The 21,327-nt window shown below is 37.8% G+C and overlaps 1 protein-coding gene across 12 annotated transcripts in view; it reads left to right on the forward strand.

Moving 5' to 3' along the window:
• Nucleotides 1-21,327, forward strand: part of LOC139442677 (ribosome-binding protein 1-like) — a 51,655-nt gene that overhangs the window by 26,953 nt on the left and 3,375 nt on the right. For 2 of the 12 annotated variants that reach the window (XM_071223542.1, XM_071223549.1), the window contains 17 exons: nt 1,163-1,255; nt 1,628-1,705; nt 2,573-2,668; nt 3,419-3,511; nt 4,169-4,255; nt 5,560-5,640; nt 6,154-6,249; nt 6,669-6,761; nt 7,442-7,501; nt 8,726-8,791; nt 11,284-11,367; nt 11,984-12,064; nt 12,789-12,953; nt 13,718-13,753; nt 15,754-15,831; nt 18,743-18,760; nt 20,145-20,159. In XM_071223542.1, the coding sequence (XP_071079643.1) occupies nt 1,163-1,255; nt 1,628-1,705; nt 2,573-2,668; nt 3,419-3,511; nt 4,169-4,255; nt 5,560-5,640; nt 6,154-6,249; nt 6,669-6,761; nt 7,442-7,501; nt 8,726-8,791; nt 11,284-11,367; nt 11,984-12,064; nt 12,789-12,953; nt 13,718-13,753; nt 15,754-15,831; nt 18,743-18,760; nt 20,145-20,159 (1,320 nt within the window). Of the gene's footprint in view, nt 1-1,162; nt 1,256-1,627; nt 1,706-2,572; nt 2,669-3,418; nt 3,512-4,168; nt 4,256-5,559; nt 5,641-6,153; nt 6,250-6,668; nt 6,762-7,441; nt 7,502-8,725; nt 8,792-11,283; nt 11,368-11,983; nt 12,065-12,788; nt 12,954-13,717; nt 13,809-15,753; nt 15,832-18,017; nt 18,046-18,742; nt 18,761-20,144; nt 20,160-21,327 lie in introns of all 12 variants that reach the window. The other 10 variants (XM_071223544.1, XM_071223543.1, XM_071223547.1 and 7 more) reach the window with 10 other exon arrangements.

Here is a 21,327-nt window from a genome sequence, read left to right on the forward strand (position 1 = left end):
TGATCTCTGTCTGTTCACTAAACATGCTAAATGAGATTAATCTCTTTCTCCATGTTGCTTAGGAGAGGCCAGTTTGTTTTCTTGTTTTCTGGATTTCTTTGGTCAATATGTCACCAGCAGGAGGCAAATAACAAAATTAACAAAACTTGTCAGGAATCAATTGAGGTTAATTTACAAAACAACCCTTGAAATAAACATTTTAACACGAGAGATGGTGAAAAAGGAATTGTTCTAATTAAATACAACATTTTGAAATGTTTTTAGTTAGAGCATCCACAAAACAAGATATGAACTGGTCTGGCCTTAACATTTAATGAATGGCAAGAACATTAAGAACTTTGCTTGACTTTGCCTTTTTTGTCATCTTTTCACCTTCTGCACTTCCACACCAGAGTACATGCTTCAGTCTTTCCATCCCGCATACATGGCATAGATTAGACATCCTTTTACCTTGGATCCTTTATTATCAGAATGTATGTATAATAAGTCACTTGACTGATTTATTCTACTCCTGTTTGTTTCATGTTGATCTGAAATATCTCCATTCCCTAACTGTTGAAGGAATCCATACCACTTCACAATGTGTGTTATCACCCATGCAGCAGAGTGTTAAATCCTAATACATTTGATTGTCCTGTTATTAGTCAATGCATAAATGTTTTTGTAAACAATGTACGATGTATGACATGAACAGGTGGAAGCACAATGCCGTTGTTTGATCTGGTGGCTGTCAAATATTTGTTATCCCAGTGACCTTTGTGGGAGCTCTGTCTGAATTAAGCGGGTCACTGGGTCCGAGTATGTGGGATTCATTTCAGTCATGTGGCTCCACAGCTCGGTCAAAGGGTCAAGGACGTATTTCAAGTCATTTCTGAAGTATCATGTTGCTAAAAAATACTGATCACTTGTCCTTTGCCAGCTGCATACACTTACTAATGATATTCAAACAGGCAGATTAATCATTGGATGTGTCTAAAATATTTCACTAGAGCATATTTTAGTAGCTGATCCAGAGTTGCACTGTTAAAGGAAGACTTTCAGCAATACATGCTGTAAGTGTATTTCTTGATTAGAACGTTTGACATAAGTTGAAGTTAAGGCCCTGTTATGATTTTGTTCTTTGGTGTAAAGTTTGGTTCAATGAGTTTTCTCCCTTCCACAGGAGAAGAGTCAGGCCCAGGTGTCTGAAATAGAGGCTCTGGATAAAGGAGTCTTACAAAGGATCTTCCCAGACATCGCTGTAAATGCCAAGCTGGTACGTACTCTTAGCTTACTGTCAGAGTGGATTAACACCATGTGTCTTCTAGGTTGCCTAAACTTGCAGGAGTTGTCGTCAAGAAGGAGGTGTCATGAAAATACTCCTGCATTTGTTAAACTGCTTTTCATTCAAGAGTTACACAGCTAAGAATGAGATACCACATTTTTTATAATCCATACCTAGTAACTTCTCATACTATTCAGTGTTCAAAACTAAGCATGAAAGTCAAGTCATCCTTGTCATAACTCTAATGTTAAAAGTTAAAAAATTTTGGGGTGGCTTGATTAAAAAACTATAGCAGCAATTCTCAAGGACCCCCTTCAAACACTGCTTTCACCCCTGTATTGATGGATATTTGTTTTCATTCAGGTTCATAATGACTGGATGGGTCAGTTTGAGAGGGAAGCATCAACATACATCACAAACATCTCCTCCAAGTCCTCAGAAGTGGGTGCCATTTCATTTATTTAATCTATGTCTGATGATTGTCCACTGCAATATCTGTTGAACCAGCTGATCACACCTCTGTTATACAATAATAGACTTCATATGAGGTCAATAGCTGTTTTTTTGCCCCCCTCCCAAAGCAATATTGACTTTATGCAAGGTCGATACTGCTTTTTTGGGGTTTATAAAAACAGGTATTGACCTCAAATAAACTCTTTAAGTGTATGATTTTATTCCAAATTAAGAGGTGCAGAACCACATATTGTATAAATAGCAATCCAGCAGTGAATAATTCCACCCCTACTTACATCACAGCTTGGTTTTTATATTGTGGCAATTTGTCAGTTGACGACAAAAGTAGTGACAGTTTTATCAGCAATGTTTATAGTGAAGCATTCCCGCTGAAATCATCTGGAGTAACAAATACCGTATTCGACGTAATAAGCGCCCCGCTCTAATAAGCGCCCACGGCGATATTTGCTAATATATTGGCAAGTGAACAATCCAAATTAGCACCCCTTCCGATTGATCAATGTACACAAGACTTATTTATTCGTGTGTAATATGCACTCATGTGTTATATGCACCCTTAATTATGGGCAATTAAATTCTGGAAAAATATATCTGTCGTATATAAACAGTCAGGCCGTCAGCATAAACCACGAAATTTATCTTTCAACTCTGTTTTTTCAACCAAAATAATATTCTAATAAGATCCCCCTATTTCTAATTTTGAGAGCGCCCTGGGCGCTTATTTCGTCAAATACGGTATCTGAAATAACAAATCATGGGTATAGTGAAATGCCACTTTGTATCATAAGGATCCCGACCTGACAAGGCTTCACTGTATAACATCTCTCCTTGCAGAGTGCCGCCCAGGACTCCAGGGTCCAAGAACTTGTGTCCTCAAATGCAAAGTTACAGTCACAAGTGTCAGAGTACAAGCAGCTGGTTACAGATGCTGTGAGTTCTCTCGAATCCTGTTTTACTCGGGCATAGCTCATACAGAAGGGGACATCAATACAAGTAGAATAATGAAAACACTTGATATTTGAACACTACTATAAAACAAATCATCTTGTACTGCTTGTGCAGTATTCCATTTGTTGCTGTATTGTAGGAGACTGTTCTGAGTGTAGTGTACTGTAGGAGACCCTGGACTAGGTGTGTTGTATTGTATTTACTGGGTCTGTTGGCTATAGGAGACCCTTAACTGGGTGTGTTGTACTGTAGGAGACCCTTTACTGGGTGTGTTGTACTGTAGGAGACCCTTTACTGGGTGTGTTGTGTTGTAAGAGACCCTGGACTGGGTGTGTTTTGCTGTAGGAGACCCTGGACAGGGTGTGTTGTATCGTATTTACTGGGTGTGTTGTACTGTAGGAGACCCTTTATTGGGTGTTGTACTGTAGGAGACCCTTTATTGGGTGTTGTACTGTAAGAGACCCTTTATTGGGTGTTGTACTATAGGAGACCCTTTATTGGGTGTTGTACTATAGGAGACCCTTTATTGGGTGTTGTACTATAGGAGACCCTTTATTGGGTGTTGTACTGTAAGAGACCCTTTATTGGGTGTTGTACTATAGGAGACCCTTTATTGGGTGTTGTACTGTAGGAGACCCTTTATTGGGTGTTGTACTGTAAGAGACCCTTTATTGGGTGTTGTACTATAGGAGACCCTTTATTGGGTGTTGTACTGAGTTTGTTGTTTTGTAGGAGACCAAACTGCAGCAGCTGGAGAAGAGTGTGGAGTCCGAGGAGAAGAGGTGGAAGAAGGAGCTTCAAGAAGCACAGTCAAACCTCAAAACAGTCAGTATACTTCTCTCCTTACCTTGTGTGTGCATTAAAGTGTGATGAAATGCATCCATGTTGATTCAGTGACTAATTAGAAAGAAGAACAATTAAAACACTTACCCTAACAAATTATGACAATCTCTCAGCTCTTTTCTCAAAATGAATCTTATGACAACTGATGAAGACGATGTGATTCCAGTTGCAAACCTTTCTTTGTTTCACATGAAACAATTTCAAGGTGCATTTGTTGCTGTGCTTCAGTTCCCATGTTTATTTTGACATGAAACATGGTATAGACAAAATGGAAAATATAAGTGAGTCGTGTGTGAAATGATCATTTAAATATTACTTCCAGGAAGTCCAAATAGGTACTTATGTTGCAATTAACTGAAGATATGATAACAGTGAAACAATGTTATGATGGACCCTAGTTCCTGAGCAGTAGTGAGAAATGTTATTATGAATTACATGTTTAAGATTTAGTGAATTGATTTTAAAATATCCTTGCTGTTTATTATGTCGAAAGTTGACAGAATGTTTTCATGTGTTTAAGAGATGACAGGCCTCAAATATACTATTTTCCTGAACTGTCAACAGCCAAGCACACAAAATGCATTCTTGAAGAATAATAATCTAAACAGGCCTTTATTGGTTTCTTCCCCACTTTATCAGAGTACAAGCCGAGTTAGTGAATTAGAGCAGATAATGACAAAGTACAAGTCGGAGGTTACAGTCATCAAGAAATCCCTAGCTGAGACAGTGAGTGGTGAAGCAGGGGAGATTACTCTGCCCCGTTCAGTCAGTCCATGTAACCATGCTGCTTTCTCTGTGCTGCTTTTATAACACAGCATTTATATGTTATGTCTTCAAGTTTCTTGGTTTCATGACACAAAATAACTTCAGTCTTGTCATTAACAGCATTGACATTATATACCCTCTGCCTTATATAACCAATGGGACACTATGACTCTCTTGGACTTCTGCTTGGAATCACATATTTCTTGAACTCTCACTAACAGGGTTAGGCTATGAATTCAGGTTCACTAACACACACATTAGCTGCATGTCAGCTTGTGTTGCTTTTTCAGCACCATCTAACATGTGGGATACCTTTGTCCGTTTGGACAAAGCAATCTTAGTGCTTAGGCTGTTGTAAATCTCATACAGTGACATTCCTTCCAAATAGTCGTGGCATTAAGATTGCTGTGTGCAGTTGGGTCTCGCCATGATGGTCAGCTGCTTTTTTTACATATCACCATTGGTTACTATTTTCTTATGACTACTGATGCATTTCTTTTTTGCCATTGATATTATTCATATGCTCAATGCTCTTCACCTATGATGTGCATGCTTTTGTATTCCTGTGTATTTGATACTGATATTATGACTTAGCCTTTGCTCCAGGCTTTGTCATGATACATAGGGCCGTAATGATTCACTATTCCACAACAACAGTAGGATTTTGACATCATATGATGCACAATATCATTGATACTGCGAGTCTTAGAAGCTGTTACATCATTACCATAAAGTATTTGCAGTTCATAATCATATTAGGCAGAGTATGTATCTAGATTCAAATACTATGACTAAAGAAATGAAGGTTCTCAGGACCCCTCAGTTCCATTTGGAATGGAAGCATGACTCTGTTTATCAGTTATTTATTATATCCAAACATTACCACCATGTATACAATGTGACACACCAATAGTTCAGTGAATCGTTACGACCCTAGTAAACTTTATGATCCTACGATGTGTTCATCAACTGAGTCAGGTTTGAACATTCATGTTACATTTATGTACTAATGAAGTCAACTCCAACATTTCTAACTGATAATGAACATTCTTTGATATAGGTTGATATGTTAAAGGATTTAATATAAGGAAAAAAGCTAACTGCCATTTATGATCTATTCTATAGTTAAAATGGCATGACTTTGATCTAGATTGTATCATCAGCATGAGAAGTGATGCTTTTCTTTTTCTGCCGTAGTATGTTCAACAGACTTGTACCGGTATTTAAATGACTGCTTTTGTCAAGTGCTGTCTCTGTATGTACAGGAGAAGCGTTTGGGGGAGGCAGAGTCAAACAGTCAGCTGGTTAACGAGAGTCAGGCAGAATCGACAGCAGTTGAAGAAAAGGTTAGTTCACTTACATATGATTCATGCAGCCTTGTATTGGCTCCGTGAAATTGGGCAAGATTTATGTATAATGAAGAAGAATCAGAATATTACATTGAATATTTGTAACTATCTATGTTAGTAACAAGGGTTATAAATAATTTTTTATTTTCATTAATCACCAAAAATTATCAGCAAGAGTTGCCATCATTCTAATGGTAAAAGTGGTAGTCCACAACGGCACACAGAAATTTGCTGGACTGTAATCACGGAAGATCGAATAATTGTTACCTGGCTGCATTAGTTTAACTTCTCAATCACAGGCCACCCGGAAACATTGGGCAATTAAGCTGGGTCCTGGGGTCCCCCTAAATCTTTAACTTCAACATTGTGATGATGACAAGGACCCCTTGACTTGTCATGCTTAATTTTCACCTCTGAATGACTAAATGTGAATAAGATTTATCTCCCTTACACCATTAGCTGCAGTGGACACAGGGTACTGTGGTTGACAAGGGATGTGTTATGTTTCAGTGCCGTCAGTTCCAGGAACGTGTTGGCCAACTGGAGGAGAGCAACTCACAGTACGAGAAGCAGGTGCAGGAGTACCGGAATGTCCTCGCTCTCACGGTAGGGACAGTCTCTCCTCCATACAACTGTTTCTCAGATAGAGCTAGACAGAATCTTGTCATGCCCTTTGGTTCAAGCTTTGGTTCAAGCTCAAACATATTCTGTATATTTGCTTATTATGAATTGTCATAAATTAAACTGACTAAACTGAAAGAACAATTAATAAACTTGGTCTTCAGACAAGTTTCTGAATTTCCCAACTAGTATATTAAAGGGGGACTAGCTTCACAGTACCTTTCTTCATTCTTGGTGGGAATATTGCAATCTGTGACTAGTGTCACACCTGGATACAATCTCTGAAGTTAAGATAATCATCAACTTCTAAATTGAGTTCACAGACAAATATATATGTTTTTTAAAGACTTGAGTGAGATTAGCTAAGACTGCCAGTTTGTGAGAGTGTCTGTTTACCTCTGCAGGAGGACAAGCTGAGCCAGCTGGAGCAGCAGGCCAAGTCCGAGGAGTCCAGGTGGCAGGACAAGATCACCAGGACAGAGACAGATCTTCAGCAGGTCAGGCATCTCTCACTCTGCAGCGCAGTCTTCCACACTGACAGCACATGCAATTTGTTTGCAATTATTACTGTAACTGTTCAAAGTTTGGACAAAAAGTTTGATAGTACTTTTAGTAGTGGCTTATTTCAGATGAAAGGATAAGATGAAGAAAATAACTGTTTTTTCAGATTTCTATTTTTATTTCCTTATTGTTTCTAATGTGGTTGTATTATTTTAATGTTAATCTAATTTACTAACTTGTTCCGTGCCTTAATAGGCATTGTTACCTCCTAGATTTGTGATAACCAGATTATTGATCTTTTAACACAGATTGGTAACATCAGCTCTGATAAGAAATGTATTACACATGAAGGTGACAAGATTCCAACATAAGACTATTAAGTCATGAAATAAAGTTTAACAGATTCTGGTAGGCACAACTTTCATGGCAAATCATGCTTTGGATAATAAATAACTGTAGCATGAACGCCTTAATGCACAAGCATTGATGACTTCCTATAACACACATTTAACATGTCATAGGTTTGCTGGTCTTGAGAATTCAAATTTCTTTATTCTGGTTATGGTATTAATAATTCATTCTTTAACAATAATACCTATACACACACACATCATTCACCTGGCACCAGCAGATATTTATATATGTATGTGCATGCAACATATGAGTTTTCTTTCAGTCCAAAAAAGACGTGGAGTGTTTACAAGAGCAGGTGAAGAAGTTTCGAGGAAGTACTGAGGTAAACAATTTCCTCCTGTAACCCCATTGAGTTTTGGTGTTGTGGGGTGGGGAGTTATTGCTTGCATGGGCTGAGGATGGCTGTCGGGGCAAATGGCGGCACTGGCACCTGCACCGGAGTTTCTACACTGCCAAAAGCATGGGTTCTGCTTGGGAAGTTTGCTTCTGTTGTGGGTCAGGCTGTTGTGGGGAAGAGGGCTTGTTGATGTGGCAACTACAACTTTTCTCTCTAATTTGATGCAAGACATTTCAAAAACTGTTAATTAGTCTACGATCTTAAGGTACGATCAATTATTAATTATTAACTGGATCGTCCATAATCCCCAGACATTTTTTCTTTATCTTTTCCATTCATCAAACACTTTTCATGCCCACGTCACTCACTGCTAATACTTATCATACGATGGGACATTTAGCTGGTTTAGTTGTTATACCATGTATGGTTATTGGGGGTTGGCTAATTTTAATGTGAATTTATTTTATCTTGATTTATAATATTCTATTTTTACATTTTTCTGTTTTTATATAATCTTGGTGTATTTATGATTCTATGGTTTGTTTATATCAAAACGAAACATAATTTTGTTGTATTCTCTCATTGTAATAGTTAGAATGTGGATGTATGTCCCTCATGCATGTTGCCATCTGGTTTATGTAGAATTTTTATGTACATTTACAAATTCAAAGTATTTTATCAGGTTTAAAGCACTTTCATCTCCTGTTTGGTTGAATTATTTTGCTCTTTTGTATTTAAGATTCTTATTCCATATGACATCATCAATCCTAAGTATCCATGATCACATAACAATATGTTCAGTATAGTTTGTCCCAAATGTTTATGTACCTTAAACCATGTTATTACTTTTGGCACAGTGGTGAACATGGAGTTGTAAATAACTATCAGTGCTGATATTACAGTGCAGCGTTAGAAATTGGCACTAGTCCTGTAGTCCTTACCAAACTGCCCAATAGTAAAGGTATCCTAAGGACTAGTAGAAATTGGTCCATTTTAAGGGTTTTGCTATATGTTATCATTACAAGGACTAGTGGACAAAAACTGTTAGTTTCTAACCCTGCAGTGCTGTCCCCTTGATGTGATTAGTTCTTCTCCCGTGGTGTCATATGGAGGATGTTAGTTGAATATTGTTTTATGCCCTTCACTATCACCCCATAACCGTAGTGTATTATGTTGTGAGTTTGATGTTGTCTGGTCCGTCCATTCTAGGATCTCTCTGATTTGTCTTTCGCATACGGCATCGTAGAGAAAAGTCTGCCTCGTATTATTGAAGAGGTATGCATCCAAAACCCAGTTCTCATCCTTGCAATGCATGCTATTGTGTACCAACAGGTCACTGACAGACAGTCAAAAGGCACTTGGTTACAAGTGTTAGGCTTAAAACAGCTCATTTTAGGCTTTTCATAATTAACGCAGCTATGCCTTTGTGTGCCTTTATAGTAGTGTCAGCATTATACAATAAGAACAATATGCCATGATATTTCTTACATTTCAGTTGATGAGTTTTGTACTTTTCTGTATTACTTACATTTAATATTCTAAATATTGTCTTTCATAAGGATACAAAAGATATTTTGTAGCAATATAAAAAATGTCTCATAAAATTAAAATTGAATTTTCTTTAGCAAGCCATTCCTCAGTGATGTAGTGATTATTATTTTAAGATATCCCAGTAAGTCTGTACCTACGTTGTAAGCTGTTGAGTATTTCCTTATCATGACTGTCTGCCCTTGTGACTGTCTATCAATGTCTGAACCCAGTATAACTGCATGGACCCTGTGTGTTTAACATGTTGTGAATGGGGTTCATGGTTTTTTGGATCGTTTTGTTGTGACATTACACTCATTTGGAACATAATTCTATTAATGTGGTGATTCCATATTCACATTTCACTAATAACAGATTATGGTATGGGCTAGTCCAGGTAAACTAACAGGTATATGATTGAGCATATCAGTTGCCCCATGTACTGGATCGGAATCAAGAATATATTGATGCAATATTGTTATTCCATTACTAAGCATTGCTAAAGGAAGAGAGATCGGATCTGGTGAACAGTCCCTTACAGGTGTACAGTGCATGGATTTCATATTGAAGAAGATCTCTCCGAACTGTAGATCCTTTTAGTGCCTTTCTTCTTGTTATATGGGTTTTGGCATCCTTACAAGTTTAGAGCAGTATTATTATTATACCAATCAAACCCTATTATTTCAAGCTAATGAAGATAACAGCATATCCTGTGAGATTTATATTCTCAACTACATGTATGTATACTATACCATAATTACTGATACCATCATTGAATTCACTTTCAAGGAATATCAGCCATGTTTTCTGCTGACCTGACTAAAAGTCTAGTGAGCATATGTCATGGCCTGTTTGTCTGTCGCCAGTCTTGCTTCTTCTGTCTGAAACCACTGAAGCTGAAATTTCACATACTTGTTCCGACCAATGATGACACCCCAATTTGTTCCATAGGTTTGAATACAATTTTCAGTATAGTTGTCATGACAGCCATATTGAAAAAAATATATTTGTAGCCATTACTGGGTCATATATTTTTAATATAAAATGTGATGAAATTTTTAGTTTGTAGTGGGACTCAAAATATATCTGTTTTTGTGATATTTTACAGTTTAGTCTTGATTTGACCTTTGCACTTTGACCATGCCAAAAGCTGAAATTTCATATGGTCATTTCAAAATATGATGAAATTTTGTGTATGTGTGCTTTGGAGTGTGGATTATTATTCCCACCAATGATGAAAGCTGAATGTGTTCAAGTGGCTCGAAATCCAATTTTCAATATGGCCAGCTTGTTATAATTACATGTGTATATTGAAAAGCTGTTAATGGCCATTAATCAGCCATTTGTGTACAAAATATAATTAAATTTGGTATTTGGTTAGTTTATTGTTGCAGGGGCGGTTGGGTAGCCTGGTGGTTAAAGCATTCGCTCGTCACGCCAAACACCCGGGTTCGATTCCTGACATGGGTACAATGTGTGAAGCCCATTTCTGGTGTCCCCCGCCGTGATATTGCTGGAATATTGCTAAAAGCGGCGTAAAACCATACTCACTCACTCACTAGTTTATTGTTGCATTCATCACGTTTGAATATCATTACTGACAGCAAGTTTTGTTAAGTGGCTGTTATTGACATTTTAGGCTGTTGACTACATATTCAGGTGAGCTACGGTGCCATGACACAATTTTTATAGGACATTGCAGTGACAAAATTGTGTGATATATCTTGCTTTTTCCAATATATGAATCAAGATTATTGTTATTTAACATTTTGTTGCAGCTTTACAAAAGTATGACTTCCTACAATAAAACTGCTTTTTTTGGCATAAGTCCTTGTGTGCTTCACGTGTGGTTTCCATCCTTCCATTGACCTACTAGTTGCCTGTTTACAAGTTGAGAATTTCCAAAAATTGAATATACTTCATAATTCATTAATTATCTCGTTTGAAGTTTGATATGAATACAGTGCCCGTTGGCTGACTTGATTTATTTGTGTGATAAAGGAATTATCAATCAGTTATCACGCAAACTGTGTAGTAATGGAACACTTTGTCTATACAGATTTCAAAATATTTGACTACAGGTAAATGATAATAGTATAAGTATTAATTGTTTCCAAAGAAAAGGTTTGATGGCTGTGGAATTATGTGTTGAAGTATGAGCATGATTGCCCCGAATGTTCCTGGGTTCCTTTATTCCCTGCTTGTCTCCCTTGGTAATGAGTTATCTCACCTGGCTGCAGATGGAGGTGAAGGTCGAGTCTCTGGAGAGCCAGTTGAAGGCCTCTGAAGAGAGGTGTTTGATGCTGCAGAAAGAGACTGAGGAGGTAACGCACGTTACACCACACACACACACCCTGCATGATGGTCTGACCCTGGTCCTTGACTCCACTGTTATAATCAGTTTATACTCGTATCTCGGTCACACATTGTAAACAGGGTGAACATTTGTGTAATGTTTCTTTTAGAAATCATCCAGTGAAGCAGTGTTATTTTTAAGACCACTAGGGATTCTGACTTTGTAAAGGATTACAAGAACATTGGTTCAAAAAGACTCTTCTCAATGTACACAACAAAGTGTGCTGTGATAAGATTATGCTGGGTTGATTATGTCAGACCAGTATATATTTTTATCACATTATGATTTGGGTTTAATATATAGTGGTTATAACAGTGGTGGCACATAGTCTGCAAATGATTCAGAAACAATGACACAATAAACATATAGTTGCTAAAAACATTTTTGCCAAGTCAGCTGTCTTTAGAATATAAACACAAAAGGTTGTATCAGTTTGAGAAACTGTACGGAATTAATCTGAATCAATTGCCTTGGGTGATCTGCAAAGGATGCTTTATTGGTTTACTTTTGGGGGCACATGTTTTTGGTATATTTTTAAAAAGTATGTTTTCTATTTTATTTTGATCTTGAAAACTTTCTTGCAGGCACAAACCAAAGTTGTTACTGTCCAAAGTCAGCTAGAAATTACAAAGCATTCTTCTGATGATTTAGAAGCCCTTAGGCGGGTGAGTGCATGGTGGAGTCTTTATGTTTGTTTTAATAGTCCTGTCATGGAGATCTGACGGTTCCACAGTATCCACACTTGTCTAACAAGGCAACTAATTTGGGGGCTGGAGGAATATGATGTCAGTGCTCGAAGTCATGGCAACCTGGGAGAAGGAGAGGTCAATGACACCAGTCTAGTTGTCTATCACAAGAAGTATATATACCTATAGATCCTGTACTTAATTTAATGACTAATGATGACCCAGTGGTTACTGGGTGTGACTTGACCAGTTGTGTGATATCAAGCCATGAAGATGTGGATTGCTGCTATGCTCCCACCACTGGATTGTCTAGTCCTGACTTGGTGATCTTTAGGCCTCTGTTATACAGCTGGAATATTGCTCTCACAGCTAAATGTCACTCACTCACTCAAACCCCAACTGCATGAATCAAGCTTCACTCATATTAAGCTTCTTGTATCTATGCTCAGAATCAAATTTAGTCATATGGATGTCTAATGAATACTCATTCTTGCCTGAGAAACAGAATATTTTAAAATTTTACTTTTTAGTAGGCTCTGGCTTCCACAAGGAATCTTGCTTGGGTGAGATCATATAAATTTATAACGAGAATTGTCAATATCTCCTAGGAGATATCGCTACAATGAAATTGCATCACAGTGCTTTACACGTTAACCCTGAACTCATAACAGCTGTTTTTGACATGGCATGCCTTTACTTCCAGCGGATCGCAGAGCTTGAAAATTTTGTGGAGGCAGAGAAGAAGAAAACAAAAGAACTGTCCATGAATGTTGTGAAGCTCAATGGCATCATCAAGACCGGTCAGGATGCTCTCAGGCAGGAACAGGGAACCGTAGAGAAACTCACAGACCAGCTCAATGCAGCACAGGTGAGTACTGCTGCATGCATAGGCGGTCAGGTAGCCTAGTGGTTAAAGCATTCGCTCATCAAGCCTAAGACCCAGGTTCAAGGCCCCACATGGGTGCAATGTGAAAAGTCCATTTCTGGTGTTTCCTGCCTTGATATTGCTGGAATATTGCTAAAAGCGCGTAAAACCACACTCTCACTCACTCACTCACTGCCTCATTCACTGCTGCATACAATAGCCTTACTCAAGGACATTTGGTACAACTAGTTGTCTTGTTCTGACAGAACATTTCAGAACTTTTCAAGATGTAATGTTTTATGATAACATGACATGACTTTTCACAAACATGACATTATTCTATTTCCTTAATAATTTCTTTAATTATTCTGGAGTCATTGGGACAATTTCAACTTCAAAAGCAAAATTATTATATGAGTAAGTACAGGTCAATACCTATTGCCTCCAAAATATGGTTGAAATGTGTCCTGTACAATTTTTTCCAATGTTATGTCTGCCACAAATCGAGTCAAGATATACTTGGTTCAGTTAGTTTCCAGCAAGTTTGAATCCCATCCTTTGAATGCTTTGCCATGTATCTCCATTCCACACACAGCACTAAATACAGCATCTAGACCTGCCCTAGCTACACGGACCTGCACAATGACCTTGACCTTTGAATAGGAAATCCTACATTTGTACTTAATACTTTGAGTACCTCAATCAGTTTGAAATGGTTCAGCTTGTCCATCTTGTCCAGCTAGTTGATGAGTTTTGTTCTGTTTCAGTCAGGAGGCGGAGGATCTGGGAAGGGTGTGAAGGAGGTATTGTGACCAGCAGAACTGTACAGTATGGATGTGTGCGGGGCCAACACACGGGGTAAACACAGGCAGTAGGCTGGCTCACTGGAGCATGTCACAGTAGACACACACATTGTCACACAACTGATCTGCTTCTGTTCCTGCAGCATCATGCCCAGGCCCCAGGCCCCAGACTCCAGGCTCCAGGCCCCAGGCCCCAGGCCAATACTCATATTTCAGATTGTTCTAAAGAGAAATGTTTTTCTGCAATCAACAATCAATAATCAATAATAAGACACGGATGTTTTAATGAAGAACCATCATGTTCCCAATCTGAGACATTAGCCACGAGTCCGAAGGCCACATCTAAAATTCTGTTTGGTCTCGTAAGGTCATCAAATAACATATAATAATACTAAAATCCACCGAAAAAAGTTGGCACAGACTGTTAGTTGATGGCAACAATTGGATCATAACATGCAATATTTGTTCTGGTAAATTTATTACCATTCCACAAAGACTGTTCGCATGAGAAAATACCACAGCCATAGTGAACCCACTTTAACTAAATTTAATCGCTGCTCCCTCCTCTGGCATATCGGCCACATCCATTGAGCAGGTCTGGGCATGCTGCTGCCGGACTGAGTTAATGACGGAGTTTTCAGCATGGAGTGTTGTAATGATGACAGACCCTCACACCGTCGTTGTTGTTACCCTTCTCCATCTCCACACTGTAAACATAAACAATGCAAGTGACGTGTTAGCTCGACCGCCTGTCTTCTTGTGTGTTGTGTTTCTGCCATATTCAGCTGTTCATACTTTTCTCATTACATGTTTTGCGTGTGTTTCTAGCTAGACTATTTCTTTAGTAATTTCAGTTATTTCTTTCATGTAGTCAACTTTGAACTTTAATAGTAATATATGTATACTTTTCATGCACCTAATTTTCTCTGCATGTAGATATGTCATTGTATATCATATGTTTCTGTGTTTGCAGTGACTTACATAAGCCATGTACTCAGTTCTTATTATCTGTATATATCTTTTTGTAGTTAGCCTGTTTCATTATGCTCCTATAGAGGCAAGATTCACTGTTTCACATCATAGTGTCACTGCACTGATCAGAACAGTATTTGATCATCAAAAAGCGACTTGAGCAAATCCAATATGAGAGAAACAACCTAGTTATAACTAGTGTCTTTACAAGACTTCTACAGTCATACATTGGCAGAATTAGGTTTCTTATTTGTTTCAAGGTAGACCATATTAATTTAATTGGAAACGGGATTCTTACGAAACAGGTTAAAATACCCAAATGTCAAGAAACGTGTTGGTAAAAAAAAATTGAATACCCTCTAAAAATTGTGGATATCCAATCAAAATCAAACCCCTGGGTAAAATACCCAAATAACCAAAGGCTTATCTGGATCTCTGGGCTACTAGATGCTGTTGACATCTCGATATGACCACGTGAGGCCCACTCAGGACCATATGGGTATGGGCGTCTAGAAATTACTTGTACATGGAGTATTAGGGGCAGTCGGGTAGCCTAGTGGTTAAAGTGTTCGTTCATCATGCCGAAGACCCGGGTTCGATTCCCAACATGGGTACAATGTGTGAAGCCCATTTCTGGTGTCCATCGCCATGATATTGCTGGAATATCGCTAAAAGCGGCGTAAAACCATACTCACTACGTCACATGTACTATCAAGGCATGGATATCTAACATGTACTGTATTGAATCTAGGTATATCAGTGTTGGGGCACTTGCCTTCTAGGATCTAGATATTGACAGAATTATCATTTCAATAGGTATTTGTACCTGACACTAATAACATAGAATTTGGATATAATTTGGCTGGAATACCTGCCATCTAGAATCTAGGTATTATGATCTGCGTAAGGGCTCTTGACAGTTGTTATACAGAATCTAGATATAACTACCGGTATGTCTGGGCACCTGCCATCTAGCAGGTAGATAGGTTGATCAAGACATGGTTCAAGACTTGCTTTCATACTTATAGTTGAGGGCCAAACTGGCTGATAAGGAAAAACACCTTGAACGTGAAATATTGACAAACAAGCAACTTAGTCAACAACTGGTAAGTTGTCTTAGTGTCCAGCACAAAAATAAAGTCTTCAAAGACAGTTCAAGGAAACAGTGACAGATTCAAGCAATAATGTAATTCTTCATTTTCAAATATGTAAAGGTAAAGAAATTAAAAATAGATACTTAAAGTAAATTTATCTGCAGTAAGTGAATCGATATGTGCATCCCTGATATTTCAGCGCACACTTGACATATGACATGGGCAGGGATCCCATGCTATGTAAGCATTGTGCCACCCACCCACTGTCTACTGCACACGCACCCACACCCACACCCACACAAGGTCATCACAGTGCAAATAGATGGAGTATTCAGGTGTCATCCAAGTTTCCCTTTGGTATTAATGCGGCAAATGTTTAAAGTTGTTTAAATATACTCAGCGTCATTATTGAGGGGTCATGCAGATAAAAAGAGACAAAATGTCACATTTTCAACTTCCAAAAGGTGCATCTGGAATCAACTTTTTTATACCCACATTGACAGTTACTTGTCATGTATTGCATGTGCATGGACTAAACTGCTGGTTGCATTCATGCATTTGTTTTGGTTAGCTCTTTTCATCACCTTCAATCTTTAGGTTTTCATTGTTTTTAATGTTCGTCCACTTTTCCAGTTTCATAAAACATCCAATCAGTGTGACATTTAGGCATCAACAAGATGTTCTTCAATTGTTAATCACACGACATCATACTCTGGCCTATTGACGCATGTTGGCATATGTTCATGTTTGACATCCTACATGCCTAGGTCGATGCTTGTCGTAAGAGGCGACTAACACGATCGGGTGGTAGGGTCGCTGAGATGGTTGATGCATGTCATCATATACCATTTTCCGTAAATCGATGCTCATGATGGCAATCACTGGATTGTCTGGTCCAGACTCAATTATGTACAGACCGCCGTTATATAGCTGGAATATTGCTGAGTGTGGCATTAAACAACAAACAAGCTACATACCTAGGTGATCCTTATACAATGACGCTGAGTATATAAATTATAATCCTATCATCCAGGGTCCGTCCAGGATCCATAACCAATCAAATGCTGTCTAAACCTTCCTGATGATAAATCTATTTATAAAATATTGAAAGGAGCTATTTGCAGTGTTCTGACCTTTCCCAGACAAGATAAAATACCCTAGCTGCACATGGTTTATCCAATATCCCATACATACTTGCTGTGTGTCCTTACACTGACATGACCATCATATTACATCGCTAGTGCCCTGCCAGGAGGGATTGAGGCAGATCAGTACCCCCCAGTACCCCTTGCTTGTAACAGACGACTGAAGTCCATTTGTAGGTTCCCGGTACAAAGTGTGATCTGTCTGTGTGTCACTGTACCCTGACAGAGTGGGTCTAAAGTGCAAAGCAAAACTAAAGACACATTTGTTCAAAAAAGCTTTCCAGAGTGACATTTGCTTTGAGCATGAACTCGACATGGAGGCTAGTGCATTATAAGTGCACATTAGCATTATTATCATCATTGCTCTGGCAATCAGACACTAGTTTGCTTAAACATGATTATTGGCCGAGTGCCATGGTAATGCTGACTCTGGTATAAACCATGAAATGTGGTCCTGTGGACTGGTCAGACCTTGCATTCTTCTACATAGAGTGTACAATAATCCATTCATAGCCTGGCAGGTGGATATACCTCCAGTATGTGCAAGGTTCTGAAACACTTTCCTGATGCCACACCTGCACACTTTGTATTGTGGTCATAGATGGTATTGGTCTTTTGAGGATTGCTAAAAGGGTGTTATACCCCCAGACACATATTTGATTAGTGTTTTATTTTACAGCACTTATTGATTTAAAATTAAACAGTGAGACTAGGTTTTAATCATTAACTTTCTCTGCCTGAAGCTCTTTTCTGTATTTCCTGTTTTTGAGAAATCTATTCTTTTTTTTTTCTATTTAGTGACAGTGTTATTTATAATGATATATATTTTTTATATTTCCATTCATATTATTTATAACTACAAAACATGTATAGAAAGTTTTTAGCCATTTTCTTTTAATATCTTAGGTGATTTTTTAAAAATGTGTCACCAGACTGGAAAGTGATTTCACAGTATTGAACATGGCTTCATTATGATTCAGTGATCATTATGAATTGAATTTCTTCTTATGTTAAAGAGTCTTCTAACTTTGCCCTTGCTGTGCTTTGTTTTAGCCACTGCGTAGAACTCAGTCACTGACAGGTAGACTTGGTTAAGTCACCTCTCACAATCATGCACTAAGTTGTCTTTGGTTGAGACATACACTGTCTGCTTAGCTATGCTTCCATCCATCCAAATCACACTACTGTACCATATTTCCTTCAGTGCTTAATGTACAATTTTGCTTAATTAGACGGATTTAATGGTCAAGTTACATGATGTTTTATTACTTCCTGCCAAATGTCAACTTGGTACATGATGTGGTTTGAGATTTGACATTATTTTCTTTATTTTTTATCAATCTAAAATTATTTTTTAAGACTTTTTCAAATATTTTTCACATTTTTTTGCCAGTGGTACATTTGTTTTGACATGAAACATTGTGTTCTTGTTTTTAAGTCATTCTAAAATATTTATTTTTTTATCAGTATTTGTTTTCTTATTGATACAATCAGTCATTGCAATGTTTGTCCCTGAGCTTGAAAATCTTCCAAAGTTTCACCCTGATACAGCTCCTACTACCACCTCCAGCTGTTGCACCCCCCACATGCATAATCCAGCACAATCCGCAACAATCCACAACAATCCAGCATACATGACACAGCAATCCAAACAGAATATATTTGGAATCCCCATTGTGTTGCACATGAGCATCTCGTGGTTCTTCTGATCTCAGGATTGCTTTGGCCAGAGGTTTATCTACAGTGCCAGCTAATGTTCCTATTTCTTTGCTTCACAGGCACAATTAGGTGTTCTGGTGAGTTGGACTCGGTGATGGCAGTATTGCTGGTATACCCTGTACTCAGGGGAAATAGGAGGGTTATTGCATAGGGTCTTGAACAATTCATGTATTTTGGGGGTACTTTGTTATGTCGTGTTGAATAAAGAATATCTTGTCATACCTGTTATGGTATTTATTGCATGTTGATAAAATGTTGATTATAGTGATAATAATTGTGATAATATAAAAGTTATTGAATTAACATTTAATGTAGGGATTTCATCGAGTAATGTATTTATTAATCATGTTTATTGCAATACCATCCATCACCGTGATTAGTACTTCATCACATCCTCATGTTGCACATATGAGCTGCTGCCATCATCCCAGACTAGTCTCCCCTTGGTTGCCATGGATAACATGTCAACAGACTGACCAATCATACCATTATTCCCCACTCAATGCACACACGTTTATCTCAACACATGTCCTTGTAATTCCCTTGAGTGGCAAAAACTATGCTGTGTATTCAAATTTGTTGTGTATATTTTATTTATTCCCCCCTTCACCTTGAAAAAATCAAAGGCCGGTACGCCTCTTAAATTGTTCAGATGTTTTGGGTTGTTTTGTTTTTTGAGTTTATTGTCTACAAGAAGTGCTGTGTTTGGTTATTGAGATACTGATAATTGAAGCCAGTAGTTAATCTGCGACGTGTGGGTTGCATTAAGGTGGATTAAAACGGATAATCAGAAAATGAACAGAAAATACCTATAATATATACGCATCTACAACACTGCCAATCTGTTGACAATAAGGCCATAGGTTCAACATGACAAAAGATGATCTTGACATGAATGCAGGAGTTGTATAAAGGACTGAGGCTGCTTCCTCCCCGGTAGTTGTTGGCAGATAAGCATGCATGTCTTCTTGAATGTAGGTCTCCTGTAGTTAGTGTTTCTCATCTCACGCCCTTCCACACATAGGAGGCAGTGGAAAACACTTCTGAAACCATCCTTACTAGCCCCTTACAACCACTGAACAAAAAAAAGCAAAACATATATTATTGACTAACAGCAACAGAGATATTGAGAAAGGCCGCTGGACGTTTTTCTCGAAAGCCCACACCCCAATGCCATAATCTTCTTATGTTTGAATAATTTTGAAATAAATTGTTGATGTAAAATGTCGTTCATAAGTTCTGCAAATCAAAACATAACCCATACATTATAAACAAGTATTTTGGATGATGTTTTGAAGAGGAGAGATGAGAAACACAGAATGGAATACAGGAAGCCTTGTGTGCTTCATAGATTCCGCCATGGATGGCATCATGATCATTATCTTGCATCACCTCATTGATCCATCACACATCATGGTTTCAGTAGTAGTCTGTATTAAGATATATCATTTCTTCTGCTAGGCTTACCACCCAAAGGTAAATTTCTTCCAAATTTGTGTGGAATTGGACTAATCTTACTTCAAATTTAATCTTGGTAGAGGTCAAACTGAAGAAACAATAAGAAAAACGTCATAGTAATTACATCAAGGGTGACACTTAATATCATCATGCCCTTTTGAATCATAAGGTGCCAAAATGACTTCATTAGAATTTTGCTACATGAAATTACGATGAAATATGCATGATACTGATGTTGTGAGTGTTGGTAGTATTTCCTCTGTGGAGACATCGGAATTACGTGTTGTCCAATAACTCTGAATGTGTCTGACTTTTTCTCTTCAAGGTGATTGGTCATTCCACCAGTCAAGCATGTTGCCACCCTCTGAAGCATTGTGGAATATTTATATTCTAATACATGGCACAACATGTCATATTCTTGTAGTTACATTAATTCTGTCGCAATACATTTTATTACCAAAATATTATTTGTGAATCAACCCTTTGCAATGTTAACATCACGATTGTACTTTCAAATTCTCATCCACCTTGCTTTGTTGTGGTTAATATGTTTAACTGACTTTTTCTTGTTACAATTATTCAGAACTAGGTATTAAGGTCTATGTGTCTGGGATGTCAAGTCAATAAAGTTTCTGTTGCTTTCTTAGACATCCTGGATGAGATTAATAGGATTCACAGGGAATACACTGCCTCACACTTGTAGTTATTAATATCATAACTATCTTTGCCCGACTAACTGACACTTACAATACAGCTTTGGTGACTTTACTGGTGATGATTCTTATAGTATTTGGTTTCCTAGACGAGATAGAGACATGTACAGCTTTGTATATATATGTATATCTTTTCTTATAAATTACACTTCACAAATAGAAAAAAGACATTAAAGTTTTTTATGTCTCTGTTTTTCTCCTTGAATCATATTCCTTGACTCTCTACTTCTTACCTTCTGAAACCAAGGCAACATGACTGTCGTGTTAGTATAAAGCTAAATTTTACTATGGGATTGATATTTCAACTGACATGGTATCCAGTTGATTTGGTGTTCTTTTATACATCTTGGGCTTTTACTTAGATTTTCAGAAGGCAATATTAACTCTAAAACATTGGAATTGAAATGTAAGGAATGGATATGGCTTTTTATTTAATATATAATCAAATGGAATATGTCTTTTCTTGATTCCTA

The sequence above is a fragment of the Haliotis cracherodii genome, unplaced genomic scaffold, assembly GCF_022045235.1.
Source record: "Haliotis cracherodii isolate W230 unplaced genomic scaffold, xgHalCrac1.p SCAF_5, whole genome shotgun sequence".
Taxonomy (NCBI): Eukaryota; Metazoa; Mollusca; class Gastropoda; order Lepetellida; family Haliotidae; genus Haliotis; species Haliotis cracherodii.